This window comes from Mastigoproctus giganteus, chromosome 7 (genome assembly GCF_048544385.1).
Source record: "Mastigoproctus giganteus isolate SK-2022 chromosome 7, ASM4854438v1, whole genome shotgun sequence".
Lineage (NCBI taxonomy): Eukaryota > Metazoa > Arthropoda > Arachnida > Uropygi > Thelyphonidae > Mastigoproctus > Mastigoproctus giganteus.
The window spans coordinates 157,215,307-157,232,204 of NC_143581.1; the positions used below are offsets into that span (position 1 = coordinate 157,215,307).

Sequence of the window (16,898 nt, forward strand, 5' to 3'; positions counted from 1 at the left end):
ATTAGAATTGAGACCACATATATTTGTGAAATGAATTAGGAAGTCCTTGGGAGGTTTAGATCTTTTCGCAGATAAGCTTGTTCTATTAGTTTGACAATTCATGGTGTATTCAATAGTAAGAAAAAGTGGGTGGGACATGCTATATGAAGTAATGAAATTTTTGGATATTGCGTACATGTGGTAAGAATATACCCAGATCCTTGACATAACGTGGCCTCGACAATGCTCCCCGCATACACACTACTCGGACTCCCTCCAGTCACTATCTGGCAGAGTAGAAGTAGCAAGATTATACACTAGCTGATCCGGAAGCCTCCTAGAGAGTTACCAATAGGTTCGGTCCGGTGTACTAACTAGCGGCCAGCCTGCAAAAACCGTTTTAGAGCTGTACCCTCGAAATGTAAGGAATATTGGATCTCGCCACGACGTTCATCATAACCTCAAAAGTCATCAATCATACTGCATGATGGAAGAGATAGGGAAGGGTTGACCGGAACTTAGCTCTACAGACTAAACATGGGTTCCACCACTTCAAGCCTCCAATAAGCAAAGTGGTGGTATTTCACTGGTTGATGAGAGTCATCTACTACGTAGTACTGCCTGGTAACATAGAGGGGCGGCGTTCCTCCATGTGGTGTGGGCGCCACATGGAGGAAATTACTAACAGTCCCACCATCGTGAAGGTGCAAGCAGAGGATTTGGCTGTCACAGACCGTCCGGACTTCGCCGAAATTGGGTCCACTTGACTTGAGTATCACCCGAATATCAGTTCCATCAGCGTTTTAGACTCCCAGGTAGCAAGTACAGCTTGTCTGGCATATCTGAGAGAATGTCTGTGACAACCTCAAGGACCGAGGTTGTCACAGACATTCTCTACATTTATACGTCTTTGCTCTATTTCTTGAACTGTTAGTTCAACAATTGTTTCAAGTATATACAGGGTGTTTCAAAACTATGTATACACTCTTTATGAACAATATATACAAATATAAATTTTTTTGATACCTTAAAGAGAAAAAAACATTAATTTTTTTAATAACAATAAAACTTTAATTGTTCAAAATGCCCTCTGTCAGCATTAATGCATGAGCAGCATCTATCTTCAACAAATCTACATACTGAAATGCACAAATCAGGTGAAATGCTTTCTGTTTCTTGCTGAATTTTCATTCACAATTCCTCCAATGTTTGTGGCTTGTGAGTGTAAACCCGATTTTTCAAGTATCCCCAAGCAAAAAAATCTAAAGGTGTCAGATCTGGCAACCTTGGAAGATAATCAAAAGCACTCCGTCAGCGACCTATCCATTGATCATGAAATTCATTGACAAGATAATCGTGCACATCTGTGCGCAATTATTAATTCCTTCATCATTCTAAAAACACTTGTATTGTTTAAACCTAGCTTTTGTGACCACCATCTTGTTGATGTTCTTGGGGTGCACAAGATTCTTTACAGATTCAACATTTTCATTACTTCTTGATGTCCTCTTCTTGCCAATTGCTAAGTTATTGATATTCTGAATGGTCTCATGTTCCTCAAATTAATCTACGTACAAGGTGCGACCTTCATTTAGAAGTCCTTGCAACAACTCTTCGCAGACCTTTGCAGCTAAACCTGCGGATTTTATATAATTTTCAGATTTATCTGAATAAATCTTGCTCGACCAGGTATATCCTTCAGTGTAACATAACTTGAACAGCTTGAATCCATACCTGTGCACTTTATTTGGTATATACTGTTGGAATATCAGCCTGCTCCTCCAAGGGAAAAGGGTTTCGTCAATGACGAAATCTTGGCCGGGAAAAAATATTTTCTGATATTTCAGCTGCAAAACATCCATCAGATGTCATATCTTACTGAGCCTGTCCCCTGGAATAGCAGTTTCATTGTCTGAAAACTGAATGAGGAACAACAATTCAAATCTGTTGCGAGACATAATTTTTGTTACTAAGTTATTCTTATCGATAGGTTTAGTTGACCAGTAAGATGCAATACTGCCCAACCTTACTAGTCCCATCCACATAAGAAGCCCAAAAAACTTTCTCATCTCATCAGCAGTTGTCGAAACGCACTTTTTTAGATGACTTCACAGACTCTGCTGCAAAGCTCGGTACTCTGAATTTTCTGTTACAATAAGATTTATTGCTTCATCAAAAAATAATGAAAATGCCTCAAGATGAGTGATGTTACTTGATACGTCTATTTGCAGTCCCAATTTGCCCGTAAAATCAAATCTTTTTTGGAGTCCTTCATATTCAGTCCATTCAATCTCAGGTTCTTCAGTCTTTTCAAATTTATCATCAGTATTTTCTTCTGCCATCCAGTCTTGAAGCAATTCTTCAATATTTTCCGGTATTTCAGTATCTCCTTCTTCGTTTAAAGAAATATCCCAGTCAGGATCTTTTACCGAATCATCAGAGTTGAAATTTTCTATTTCATCTTCAGAACTACTACTCTACTAAGATTTTCAGCAATTTCTCTCAGTTCCTCTGCTTTTAATAATTTTCTTTTAGCCATTGCTTTTTAGATTTTTTTTTTTTTTTTTTGTTTTCACAACGCACTTGTACAAACTTGCAATAATAATAGGGATAATAAGGTGTACTAATGAACTTGTTTTCACAAATTCCCTAACAATACTGAAACTTATTGCGATATTTAAGAGTTTATTTTATCGTGATTAGTTTTATTGCAGCGCACATGCAATAAACTAATCACAACTGACCTTCATATGTATGCCGTAATAGCATCACATGTATGTGGCCGACACTGCTTCTCAAAAAATAAATTAACCTACTGGGCCAAGTCGGCCACATAATGTGACACAAAAAAAACTCTTTTTTTTGATATTTTAAGTGAAAAGACAGCATAACACTGATATTACAATATATATTTTAGAATTACTAATCAAATTATTTACTAAATATTTTTTGGAGGAATTTTTTTTCTTAAACTAGCTTGGCAGTCAATGTGTTAAATATAAATTTTTAAAGAGTGTATACATAATTTTGAAACACCCTGTATATACACACTCAGTGATCACTGAATTATGACCACCTACCTAATACCTTGTTGGGTCACCGTTATTCACACAGATAACAGCCAATATTCAACTAGGCACTGACTCCACTAGACTTCAGCTATGCTGCCTGCAAAGCTTTCCAAAATGTTGGAATAGATGATGGATGGATGGATGAGTGTCCAGAGGCCTCATTTCCCATTCCAAAACATTCCACAGGTGTTCAATTGGTTGAGGTCAGGTGAATTTGGAGGCCAATCAAGATGGTTGATATCTTCACTGCGTTGTTCAAACCACAGTGCAGGCCTGATGACATGGCACATTATCATCTCGGAAGATCCCATTTCTGTTTGGGAAAAAATTAAACATGGCAGGGTGCATGTGGTCTCCTAAGAGCTGCTGATAAACCTCACCTTTCGAAAAAGACCATAAAGCTTAAAACTTGTGCCTGGTGGAACACAGAGCTAACTGTACTGAGGAAAGAGGCACACAGAGCGCGTAAGGAGTACTTGCGTCACAGAAACTAGCCCCCCAAGATGTTGAACAACTGCAAGGCATCTACCTCACTAAAAAGAACACCTTTACCAAAGTGGTTACCGACTGGAAAAGATAAACCTTGATGGAATTCGTCAAGGACTCAGGAAATTCTAACCCACGGGGCTCCTTTATAAAATCTCCAGGGGAAAGACTTGCACCGCGGATGTCTTTGGCTTGGTAAAGCTTCGTAAACAGGAACAATAACCTAGCACAATCATTGCCATAATTAATGAACTTTTCTAGGTAGTTAAAGATTTGGCGGTTAATTGATTTCTCCATTACTTTAGAAAGAGTAGAAATAAATGCAATGGGACGATAATTGGATGGAGGGATTTGTCACCCTTTATAGGACCTGGCTGGATATGAGCAAATTCCCAAGCAGAAGGAAAAACACCTTTGGAATAAGAAAGTGAAAAAAGGCGGCAAAGAACAGGAGTAAGTTCAGGAGCACAGGTTTTGAGAACAAGTGGAGAAATACTACTATCAGTACCTGGAGCTTTCTTAGCATCAAGATTCGTCAAAATCCTTCTGACATTCTATAGATGGAAGGCCACAGGAGGCATTAAAGGGAGCATGTTCGGAATGGTGGGAGGTGTTTTACCAAGATCATTAATACATGAGTTGGAAGGAAAATGGGATGCTAGCAGGTCAGCTTTATCCTTGGCTGAAGTGATGACAGAACCATCTGGTTTTTAAAGGTTGAAGCAGAGAGGGGCATAAGTTGCAGCAAATAGCTTTGGCAAGAGACCACATTGCTCAGCTATCATTAGGGCAATAAGCAAGTTTTCTACTCTTACCATGTTCAAAATCTAGTTTGGATTGATTAATAACTGCTTTACAATTGTTGCGAGCATTGGTGTAAGAAGAAAATGAAACTGAAGAATTAGAAACAAGCCAATTAAGATATGGAACATTCTTCTCTTGAACAGCCTTAGCACATTTATTGGAAAACCAAGGTTTAGATAAAGGACGAGATTTTAAAGTGTGGAATAAAGGATTCCATTCCTACAAGAATAATTTCACTGACACGATCTGAGCAAACATTGACATCAGAACTTTTGAAACAGTAATCCAACCAAGGAAAAGAAGAAAAGAAATCTCGCAGGTCATCCTAATTTTCCATTCTTGTAATGCCAAACAACACGAGGTTGAGAATAGCCATGAGATAAACACTCCATTGGAGAATAGATAATCACCAAGTTGTGATCTGAGGTGCCTAAAGGATCACACACTTCAACCGTGTACTTAGAAGCGTTGTTTGTGAAAAAAAGATCAAGCATGTTGGCTGTATGGTTAGGATTGTCTGGTATTCTTGTAGGTAAATGAACAATCTGTGCAAGGTCATTAGTAATTGCAAAACCCTCAGCATCTCGACCAGCTGGGTTGGTGTGACTAGAAAATGGAAGCTAGCTGGAGTTGTGAACATTAAAATCATCAAGGAAAATTACCTCACTGTTAGGAAAGTTGGACTGGAGAAAGTCAAGTTGCAAAGAGAGGAAGACAAAGAGCTCCAAGTGATTAGTGGAGTTGGGAGAACGGTAGAGACAACAGATGAATTTGACACAATGAGGTAGAGAGATTTTAAGCCAAAGAAGATCGAAAAGAGGAGATTCCAAATTATCAAGTCCCTGACAGGGAATATCAGAACGGACAATTGCACAAGTACCACCTTTGAGGCGAAAGGAATCATACAGCGAATAATTTGGGCAACTGAGATAAGCAGTAGTTGAATCAACCGATAACTGAGATTCTGTCAGAAAAAGTACATGGGGTTTGACAGACTGGAAGTGCAAATGGACATTGTTGAGATTAGAATTTAGACCATGTATATTTGTGAAATGAAGTAGGAAGTGTTTGGGAGGTTTAGATCTTTTTGCAGATAAGCTTTCTCTATTAGTTTGACAATTCATTGTGTATTCAATAGTAAGAAAAGTGGGGGGGAACTGCTGTATGAAGTAATGAAATTTTTGGATATGGCATACACATGGTAAGAATATACCCAGATTCTTGACATAAACTGGCCTCGACAGTGCCCCCCCCCCCACGTACACACTACTCAGACTCCCTCTAGTCACTATCTGGCAGAGTAGAGGTAGTAAGATTATATACTAGCTGATCCAGAAGCCTTTTAAAGAGTTACCAATAGTTTCAGTCATGTGTACTAACTAGTGGCCAGCCTGTGAACACCGTTTTAGAGCTGTACCCTCGAAATGTAAGGAACATTGGATCTTGCCATGATGTTCTTCATAACCTCAAAAGTCATCAGTCATACTGCATAATGGAAGAGATGGGAAAGGGTTGACCGGAACTTAGCTCTGGAGACTAAACATGGGTTCCACCACTTCAAGTCTCCAATAAGCATAGTGGTGGTATTTCACTGGTTGGTATGAGTCATGTACCACCTAGTATTGCCTGGTAACACAGAGGGGTGGCATTCCTCCATGTGGTGTGGGTGCCATACCTCGACCCCTGCTTACGTTGGTTCACACTGGGTGGTCACCCACAGAGTACTTGTGCATGGAGCTTATATCCAGGATTACTACAGTCCCACCTTCGTGAATGTGCAAGCAGAGGATTTGGCTGTCACAAACCATCCAGACTTCACTGAAATTGGGTCCACTTGACTTGAATGTCATCCGAATATCAGTTCCATCAGCGTTTTAGTCTCCCAGGTAGCAAGGACAGCTTGTCTGGCATATCCGAGATAATGTCTGTGACAACCTCAAGAACTAAGAGAAGGATCAGGACCTAAGGGCTCTCCAAGCGCCCAATACTCCTTTACTACAAGACAATGTTCCTCCCCATAGTCATGTTCGCTGCAGGAGCGTGGTTTCACCGGCAGTTAATTGTAAAATTAAAGAGAAGCTGAACTCTGTCCAACAGGGACTTCTCCTGGCCACTCATCGGATCTGCAGAACGGTATCCCCAGCGGCAACACAAGTCACTGCAGGGGTTCTTCCACTGGATCTCTTAGTAGTTTATAGGGGACTATGGTACAGAATACGGAAGAGGATTTCTGCAGCAATCCTAGGCATCCACCTTAACTTAGACACGGATGTGAAAATAGAGGGGCTGTGCCTGCCGCTATAATGAGCTAATTAATATATGGCAGACACAACCAATAGGGACTAGTCGTGAAAAACTTCATACCGGATGTTACCTTTGCCACAGCAAAATCTGTTACAAAATAGTTTACTCTTATGAAGAAAACCTCCTATCTAGTCACAGGACATGAGGCCCTCAATGAGAAATTGTTTTAATTTAGGCTTGCAGAATCAGATCTCTGTTTCTGTGGAGCGAAGGAGAACTGGCCCCACGTACTATGCAATATATGATGAATCCAAAGAACAGCTGAGGAATAACATCCAGGGATCCTCTGGATGTTATTCCTCAACTGCAGTAGAACAATTAACTCAAACACCAAGTAATCTTGCAGCATTCCAGGTCTTCAAAATAAGTTTTTGCTAGGAGGAAGAGGCTTATTCTGAGGCGAACTCGGTTCTGCCCCAGATCAATCAAGTCTGAAGATAAAATTGGACAATAAGAAGATTCGTTTTACCAAGAAGACCTGGCATGTTAGGGCCATTCAGAGTTTTAAAAGTGTTTATGGTGTTAGAGTTCTTGGTAGCCACAACTGTTTAAGATGTGGATGAGTTGCTAGTGTAGAGTGTAAATTTTGTGTGTTTTTATTTTTTATTTTTTAAATTAATTTATAAATTTTATATTTTTATAATGTTTTATTTATTTATTTATTTTACGAAAGGTGTAAGGTAGTCAGTTGAGAGTTGTTAGGCAGATTTGAATTTGCGTTCTGGGTGCCACCTTTATTTTTAATAAAAAAAAAACCTCACCTTTAAATAGTGGTCCATACACACCAGGGGTTCCTAGTTCTTGCCAGCAAAACATGCCCCAAATTAAATAACCACTACTCTAGCTACCTGGATAGTGGGAACCATGCATGATGGATCCTTGAACTTGTGTTGTTTGCACCACACATGTAGATGGCTGTCGGAATGTTGCACTAGGTATTTGGACTCACCCAACCAGCACGCTCATTTCCAGTCTGCCAGTATCCAACTATCATGTTGATGACACCACAGCATTCACAGTCAATGATAATCAGCAGTGAGGACAGGGTGTCTCTTGGACTGTCTGCTGCAGAACCCCATAAGTCTGAGTATGTGGTTCATCATCATTTGGAATATTGTTCTTGCATTCCCCATATTCTACTGCAATGTCAACTGTCACACAGTGATCTGCCATACAGCCCATAAATGAGCTACACTCTTCGCTGACCACAAACATCCATCTTGTGTAATCCGTAACAGTTCTGTGGCAGGAGGTGGTTTGACCCATTCAACACTGTTCTTTGTACACCTTAACCACTGTGGGTCATGAGAAACCGACAAGACGTGCTGTTTCTAATATGGAAGCACCCAGCACACAAACTCCCACAATCATGCCCTTTTAAAACTTTGTGATATCTTTACTACATCCCATAACTGCTACTTTATCCCTTTAACTTGCACAACCAGATGCAAATTATCACTGCTCTAGCATGCAAACCTGTTCAGCTTTTTATACTGCAAACTATGCAACGTTGTCCATTTCAGATAGGGTGGTCATAATTCAGTAATCACTGAGTATAAATATATATATGCACACACACACAAAGATAAAGCTTCCAATGATTATGCCTTTATCTGTAAAGCTTTTTGTTTTTTCACTTTAAGGAAAGAGTTTCAGCCCAGTTGCCTACAAAATCATTACAAAATAATTATTGATATTGAACAAAAAATTAAATACAAATAACTATAATTTTCCTTATGTATATTTTATTCATAAATTTAACACCTGTAAGCTTCAAGTTTATAACTTCCTGCAGAAAGAGTTATGCCCAGATTCCTGGAAAAACATTAGAGCAATTACTTGAAACCCATTCTGGATATTTTACCTAATAATAAAATTATACTTAATAATAAAGCCTGTTTTGGATGCTTTACATACCTGTAACATTACAGATATACAAACATTTCTTTCATAGTCTTTTCACCAGCATCAATCTGAATAATCTATAAACAGTTCTATAGAAAATTTATCAGGAATATAATAGGTAATGAAATTGTGCCAGCCCTCGCCACATTTTGGAATAATCTTGTAATCAATCTTTGTGTTTCCAATAACTTTGTCTTTGGCGTAAATACAGTTTATCAACAAATTCAAGGAGCAGTAACAGGCATACCTTTGCTCATTTATCATTGCTAACCTACTAAATATGATAAATATGTATTGACAATTTATTGTAAACTCTACTGACTTGGTTGTTGTGGCGGAGTATAAACAGAATTTTTTTTTTTTATTTTTAATACTTCTACAGGTTTGAAGCCTCTTTTCCCCAGGAAATTCTTTTATTTAGATATGTTGATGATTATGTGTGTTCAACTGTACAAATTTTCTTGATGTTTTTGCTTATCTATATCCCTTTGAAAAAAAATAATTTGGTAACCAAAAAGCCAATTATTTTGACTTGGACATTAATATTGATAATGGGTATGCAATTGTTAACTTTTTTTTTTAACAAACTTGATCCCTTTAATTTTGATGTGGTTAACTTTACACATAAGCAGCACTGATCTGCAGTTGCCCTAATTATTCACTCAATAATTCCTTTAGCAAAAAAGATGGTACTGTGCATATATTCGCTCTAATATACTTTATCAGAGACTTTGTAACCTGGAATATTCTCATTTTTCTGTACTCTGGCCTAAAATCTTTTTTTACTCCATTCTCTTAAATTTTAAAATCTTAAATTTTACTCCTTTCTCTTAAATTGTTGCTTTTACCATTCTCCGAACTCTGCAAATCATTCAGAATCATTCTCTCACTCAGGTTTTTTCAAACTTACTTTCTATAATCCAAACTTCCAATCAGTGAAGTACTTTTCCTTGTTAATTTTAATGTTCACAACTCTTGCTGGCTTCAATTTTCTAGTTGCACAGAACCTAGTAAAGATGTTGAGGCTTCTCATTCCACCCAAAAATCTCATCCATTATTTAAACAGATTAATGTTGTTCCAGGTAACAACACAGCATATGCAAATGTCATGTATCTAGATCTCCAACTTCATGTATCTAAATCTCCAACACTCACACCAGTTTAAAAAATAGCAGTCTAGCCTTCTGTGAGGTCAAAATGGTAGTTGAGTCTTCCAATCTCTAAACAAAGCTATTGGCTGGAACTTCTTTCCATTCACCTCTGTTACAACCTGATGGTTCTGTTATAGTCTCAGGAAAAGATAAATTTGACTCTTTAGTATCCTACTTTTCCTTTACTTCTTGCATCAATGATCTTGGAAAATCACCTACTACCATACCCAGTAAATTCCACTCAATGTCTCCCACAAGTCTTCCAACACCAGGAAGTTAGAAAATAGAACAATCTAGATGCTACGAAGTATCTAGGGCCTGGTGGCATTTCTCTGTACTTGTTTTATTCCACTGGTCCTTAGTAGAATAAAACAATAAGAGAACACTCTTATTCCACTGGTGTTTTACCTTCCACCTGGAAATTTCCATATATCCAGCTGCTTTCTAAGAGTATAAGCCCATACTTTCCAATTATCATTCCACTGCACTTACCTATATTGTTTACAAAATATTACAGAAATCAATAAACTATCAATTCTTACACTATCTTGAAACCTTCCATCTGATCAACAAAATATCAATCCACTGGTGATATCTTAGCTTATTTTACTGATTTTTGGAAATACCTGATGGAAAAAGTTAGTGAAATTCACAGAGTTGCTCTTGACATCTCCAAATCTTTTGGTCTTGTCTTCTGGAAAGAAGATCTTCAAAACAAAGGGCTACCATCTTATGATTTGCCTTCTTTTTGTAACTGAGTAGGCAATTTTTTTTCAGACTGTTCACTGTAGAGGATAACTGATAGCACTCTGTCTTCTAACTTCTCCCCCAGTGCCAGTGTTCCCCAAGGTTCAATTCTTTCTCCTACTCTTTTCCTCTTGTATATTAATGACCTTCCAGTGACTGGAAATCCTAATTGTAGTTTTGCTCATAACAGCACAATACATTAAGCCTTCCAGTGATGAAATTTTGCCCTGAACGTACCGCTTTACCTTCTCAAATATCCACTACCAATTACTTATATGCTGACTAGTGAAAGTATAGTTCAACCAATCTGTCTATGAAATTCAGAAAAGTTAATTTCAAGCCCAGTTTGGCTGCTGAAATTTGATCCTCACTCATAAATAAAGCAAATCAGTAACTTTCATTTTGATGCAAACCAACAATAACACATCTAAAAACACTGATTCATTAACCCTTTCTGCAGTGCTTTCCTATACACAAGTGAGTCCTCTGCAATTAATTTTCAATAACAGTGGGCTCTGTGGAGTGAGTTTTTAGCAGAATTTAAATTTTGTAAAAATGAAAACTCTGTATGTAAATGCTTTAAAATTGTCAAAAATCAAACTGGAAATTAGAAAGAAAAAAAAAAAAAAAAAAAAAACAATTGCAAATAAAACCTGTAATTTACTCTTTTTTTTTTTTTTTTCTTTTTTTATGTAATAATATCCTCTACATCTACTTACATATTATTTGATTCAGTTTCAAAAAATTCCACAAAAATTCTTAAAGTTCTGCTTTTCTAAGCTCAGCAATCTTCTATTATAAACTGTCTACAAGTTTAGTGACATAACTAGGCAGGTGGGGCATGTGCCCTGGGTACCAAATTTGGGGGACACCTTTTTATGGTTAAAAAATGCAAAAATTCCAAAAGAACAGTTTTCAAGGGATGCCATCAACCCTAGTTGCCACTAGTAGTTGGAAACATAAGAGATGGCCTCTGTAGCCGAGTGGTCAGTTGCGGGAGTGCAATAGTACACGCTCTTTGAGCAGACCGGGGTTCAAGCCCGTGACTGCTAAATACGGTCGATCTGCCAACCTGCACTGCACCAGCGTGGCAGATTATGGTCCATTTCCCTCACCATGAATCGTTGAGGAGGCTTCCATCCTACAGTGGATTGAAAATGGCTGCAGCTTACCTTACCTTTAAGAGATAGCAACTCATACTAAAAAAATTTCAGGATAATTTGCACGTTAATGGATGCATTGTGGATATCTATGTGGATATTTCTCAGCAACCACACATGAAAAAACATACACCCATATATACATATGACAGGAAGGGTTAAAAACAATATATTCATATAAAAATAAATTGTTCCTTCTAATATATTAATTACAAAAACTATTATTTTCAACTTTGTTTTGGTTACCTTTCCCCATGTGTAAAACCTTACCTTTAAGAGATAGCAACTCATACTAAAAAAATTTCAGGATAATTTGCACGTTAATGGATGCATTGTGGATATCTATGTGGATATTTCTCAGCAACCACACATGAAAAAACATACACCCATATATACATATGACAGGAAGGGTTAAAAACAATATATTCATATAAAAATAAATTGTTCCTTCTAATATATTAATTACAAAAACTATTATTTTCAACTTTGTTTTGGTTACCTTTCCCCATGTGTAAAGGCACACTGGACTCTGTTCTGGTGTCTTCTGGAGGGATTTCCCACAACAGAAAGCAGACTTTGTGATATTATTATAAGTATTATTATTAAATTTTAACTAAGGAATTTACTGTTAAGCACATTAAATTAAGTTAAATGATATACTGACTGACACGAGAGCTTTTCTATAAACAACCACTTCTGTATGTAATAACTTATGGTTTGAATGGCTAGTTAATATGACTATTTCCACAAGGTATGATAAAAATTTGATTCAAATGCTGATCTTTCTATGTTTAGATAATTCTGTCAAGATGGCACATTCAAAATTTATAAATGAAATATGCTTACCTACATACCAGCATTTACTGCCTCCTTCCTCAACCCTATTCATCCTTTAAAAAACAGATAATATTTAAATTATGAGGAATACAACAGTAGTATCATTAATGCTGATAAGTTGATAGTAAAAAGCACATATATGATTACATTTTTTTTTTCTTTTTTATTTGAAGGAAAATGTTCACTTAATTATCTGAATGAGTTAGAGTCAACATTAGGTAAATGTGGTAATCAACTGTTGAATTGATCTCCACCATGGTAACACTAGGCAACATCTTCCACACAGGAATGATTTTACTTCAATAACCTTCAGAGATAGAGAGGTCATAATACCACTGTGTAAGGCAATTGCAAGACTGCACTAGGAATACTGTATCCAAGTATGGAGACCTTATCTAAAAAAAATACATGGAGCATTTTGAGAAGATTGAAAGACAGACAACTCACAGGGTGAGATCAGGAAAAGAACAACCATACACGGAAAGACTTCAGTTATGTGAGCTACAGAGCTTGGCAAACAGGCACCTGGGAGGGGACCTGCTGAAGTATATAAGGCTCCAAGCAGGGCTAGTAAAATGAAGGCAAAATTTTCATATTATAAAAAATTCCAGAACTAGGGACCATAAATTGAAATTACAGGAGAAGACATTTAGACTATATTTCAAGAAGTTTTGTTTTAGACAGCCAGTAGGTTGTTGATTACTGGAACAAGCTGCTTCTGCTGGTGGCTGAAGCTGACAATTGGAAGAATTTCAAAGGTCAACTGGATAGTTACCTATGTGAGGAGGGAAGTGCATAATTTGTCTATTTCCTTATCCTCTTTTACTTTTTTTTCCCTGGCCAGTTCAGCAAATCCCTGTGGCTTCCCTGCACCATATGGCTAATGAACTCATATCACTATGGGAAAACATATTAAAAAACTGAAATCTTACTTCATTATGCAGAAGGTGACAAATTGAAGAATGTAGATTAGATTTCATTTTTTTTTTTATTAAACATGAACAGCAAGTACATTTTCAAGGTATAAAAATTTATTTACATTCTGTGTAAAAAGTAAAAAAGTAAAGTGCAGCCATTATCAACCCACTGCAGGGTGGAAGCCTCCTCAACAATTCATGTTGGGGAAAATGGACCATAATCTGCCACGCTGGTCCAGTGCGGGTTGGCAGATCGACCGTATTCAGCAATCAGGGGCTTGAACCCCGGTCTACTCAAAGAGCGTGTGCTACTGCACTCCCGCTCCTGCCCACTCAGCTACGGAGTACAAATATAATAAAATAAAATTAATTCAGCCAACGAAGAAAGCACTTCAGAAAATGAAGACAGTTTCTTAGAAATTACATTATTTTTGTCAAGCTATAAAGGAGTGCTTGAAATTTAAATGAATTAGTAAGTCTTCCTTCTTTTTAAATTCACATACTGAAATGGACTCTTCACTGATAGTAAAGAGGCGACCTATACTGTTCCGCTCTCTGCTGAAATTAGTGAATCTTCCTTCGAATCTGTGTTAGTGGAGTTAGACCAGAATTCTGCTCTACAGCTTCCTTCAGACTCCATATGAGACCTTGTGCTGACCTGTTAATAGGAGGCATTGTCCCTGTTTCTTGTGTGTTTCAAGTGAAAGTTGCATGGAAACAGTATCAATAAATAAAAAGTTGAAGGAGGTGTGTACTGTCTGTTCAGAGCGAAGCATCAGTAGTCCTCATGGGTAATGACAGAATGGCAGGTTAGCCTTGCAGCACATAAAGCATATCTGATCATTTTGTTGTTCACATGAAGGCAAGGTACATGCGTTCCAGAGTTCCTCCAGTGGTGCAAAACAGGCAGTGATTTGAGGCATGTAATCCAAAGCTATGTAGTATGACTGGAGTTAGATGTTGTCACTGTCGGCATCCAATTTCGAACATTTCATTCTGTACAGAAGGTTCCACTGGCAGTTAGATGGTAGCTCAAAATGTATGGAAACGTGGAGATGTAGAGGAGATTTGTATGTGGATGACACAAAAAGATCATGATGTGTATCATGATATAATCAGGTGACATTGTTTTTTAGTGTGCAGACAACAGAGTTACTGTGACCACTTCTGGTTACTGTGAATACAAAGTTCACTTTGTATTCACATCACGAGAAGTTAATTTTGTGTTGTGTTGTCTGGGACACTTTCGTGTTGGCTGATTTCGAAAGTTTGTGTTGTAAGCTTGCATTTACAGTTTATACAGGAAATTGTGAGCCTTTCTATTCCAGATGTGGTGTCAAGAGGTCACCTACTGTCATGCCCAGTTCCATGTAGCCAACCAGACTAGCCGGGTTGGCCTTACAATTTCCTTATACAGTAGGACCATAACCTCCATATCTCTACAAGATAATGTTCAAAAATCATCGATAGGACACTATGGGTCTTACTTGTTTACACTGCTCAGAAAACTTCATATCTTCCCATATTATAGCTCCCTGGTCCCTTTCTTCCTTTACTCTTTTCATTCAACCCCACTAACTGTATAATTTATTTTGGAGTTGCTATTCCCTAAGTGTAAGACCCTGCATTTTTCTGCATTAAAACACAGGTGCCACTTTTCTGACCATTCTTGAAGTTTGTTCAAATCATTCTGAAGCTTTACACTGATCATTAACGACTGTCCCAAACTTTACATCATCTGCATATTTTGACATCACAACCTGTATCCCCTCATAAATGATGTTCATGAAAATTATAAACAGTAGTGGTCCAAGAATTGATCCCTGGGAACCTCACTTCTGACATTACACTAATCTGAAGAATATCCATTAATCACAATCCTCTGTCATCTGACCTGCAGCCACCCAGCAATCCATCTTAGAATTTTTCCAGTAATCCTAATATTTATTTATTTTTTTTTTATGTGAACCCCAAACACGAGAGGTATTAGAACCAATAGTACTTAGTACCGTGCTTGGGTTGGAGGTTGAGAAGACGAAAGAAGATATTTGTTGACATTGGACTTGAACTTCTGTAGATTGTAATTTTCAGGAAATACGTGTGAAGGAAGGTTGTTCCAGAAAACGGCAGTTGAATGAATAAATGAGGAAGATGAAAATTTGGTTCTGTGGGTTTGAAGTTGGACAGTAAATGGATGTTGGCTGGTGGCGGCACGTGTTCGGACTGTTTTGAAAGAGAGAGCGGGAATTATGGAAGCCAATTCAGAAGAACAGTGCCCATGGAAGTATCTGTATAAGAGGCATGCAGCAGAAACAGTACGTCTATGAGAAAGCGAGTGGAGAGACTCTGTTAGAGATGAATCATCAATTAACCTAACTGCCCTCTTCTGAATGGAATCAAGAAGCCTGAAAGAGGTTTTGGGGGCACCACCCCAGATGTGGGAACACTATTCCATGGCAGAGCGGATTTGCGATTTATATAGAGTGAGCAGCTGTTTGGAAGAAAAGTAACGCCGAGAGCGAAAGAGAAAACCAAGTTTTTTAGATGCAGAGGAAGCAATATTTGTAATGTGCTTGTGCCAAGAGAGAGATTAGAAGTCAGGGTAATCCCCAAAAGAGATATATCATTTTGCCTAGAAATCGGAGTGTCACTAAAGATAAGCATAAGATCAGAAGAATCCTTTTTTTGCGAGATATAAGACAAGACTGAGTTTTAGAAGGATTGAAATCAGCTAAGTTGCCTTTGCCCCATTGGAGAATTACCTGAAGATCGGCATTTCAGGAATCGGTAGCAGATTTTCGAGAAGTTGAAGCTGATTGAGCAGGACAAGGTTTCTCAAAATGGAAAGTGGAATGCAATGTGCTATCATCGGCAAAACTATGGATAGGATTTCCAGTCAATGGAAGAAGGTCATTGATATACAAGAGTAAAAGAGTGGGGGAAAGAACTGAACCTTGGGGGACACTGGCATTAGTGGAGAAGTAAGAAGACAGAAAGCCATCTACCATCGCACTCAGTGAGCGATCAGAGAGAAAACTGGAGAAACAATTACTAACAACAGTTGGCAAACCATAAGACGGAAGCTTGTTTAGAAGACCTTTATGCCAAACACGATCAAAAGCCTTTGAGATGTCAAGAGCAACTACTTGTGTTTCACCGAACCTTTCCACTGAATTAGTCCATAAATGGGTAACATAAGCCAGAATATCACCAGTGGATCGACACTGATGGAATCTATACTGGTGATTGTTGATCAGACGGAAGGTTTCTAGGTAGTTTAAGAGTTGGTGGTTAATCGATTTCTCCATTACTTTAGAAAGAGTAGAAGTAATTGCAATGGGACGATAATTGGATGGGAGGGATTTGTCACCCTTTTTAGGAACTGGCTGGATATGAGCAAATTTCCAAGCAGAAGGAAAAACACCTTTGGAATAAGAAAGTAAAAAAAGGCGGCAAAGAATAGGAGTAAGTTCAGGAGCACAAGTTTTGAGAACAAGTGGAGAAATACCATCAGGACCTGGAGCTTTCTTAGCATCA

At 37.9% G+C, this 16,898-nt stretch overlaps 1 protein-coding gene across 1 annotated transcript in view; it reads right to left on the reverse strand.

The window, feature by feature from the left end:
- The window catches only part of LOC150083274 (serine incorporator 5-like), a 217,594-nt gene that overhangs the window by 191,737 nt on the left and 8,959 nt on the right, over positions 1-16,898 (reverse strand). Inside the window, exon 2 of the mRNA XM_090378456.1 lies at positions 12,454-12,497. Within this exon, the coding sequence (XP_090234582.1) occupies positions 12,454-12,497 (44 nt within the window). The remainder of the gene's footprint in view (positions 1-12,453; positions 12,498-16,898) is intronic.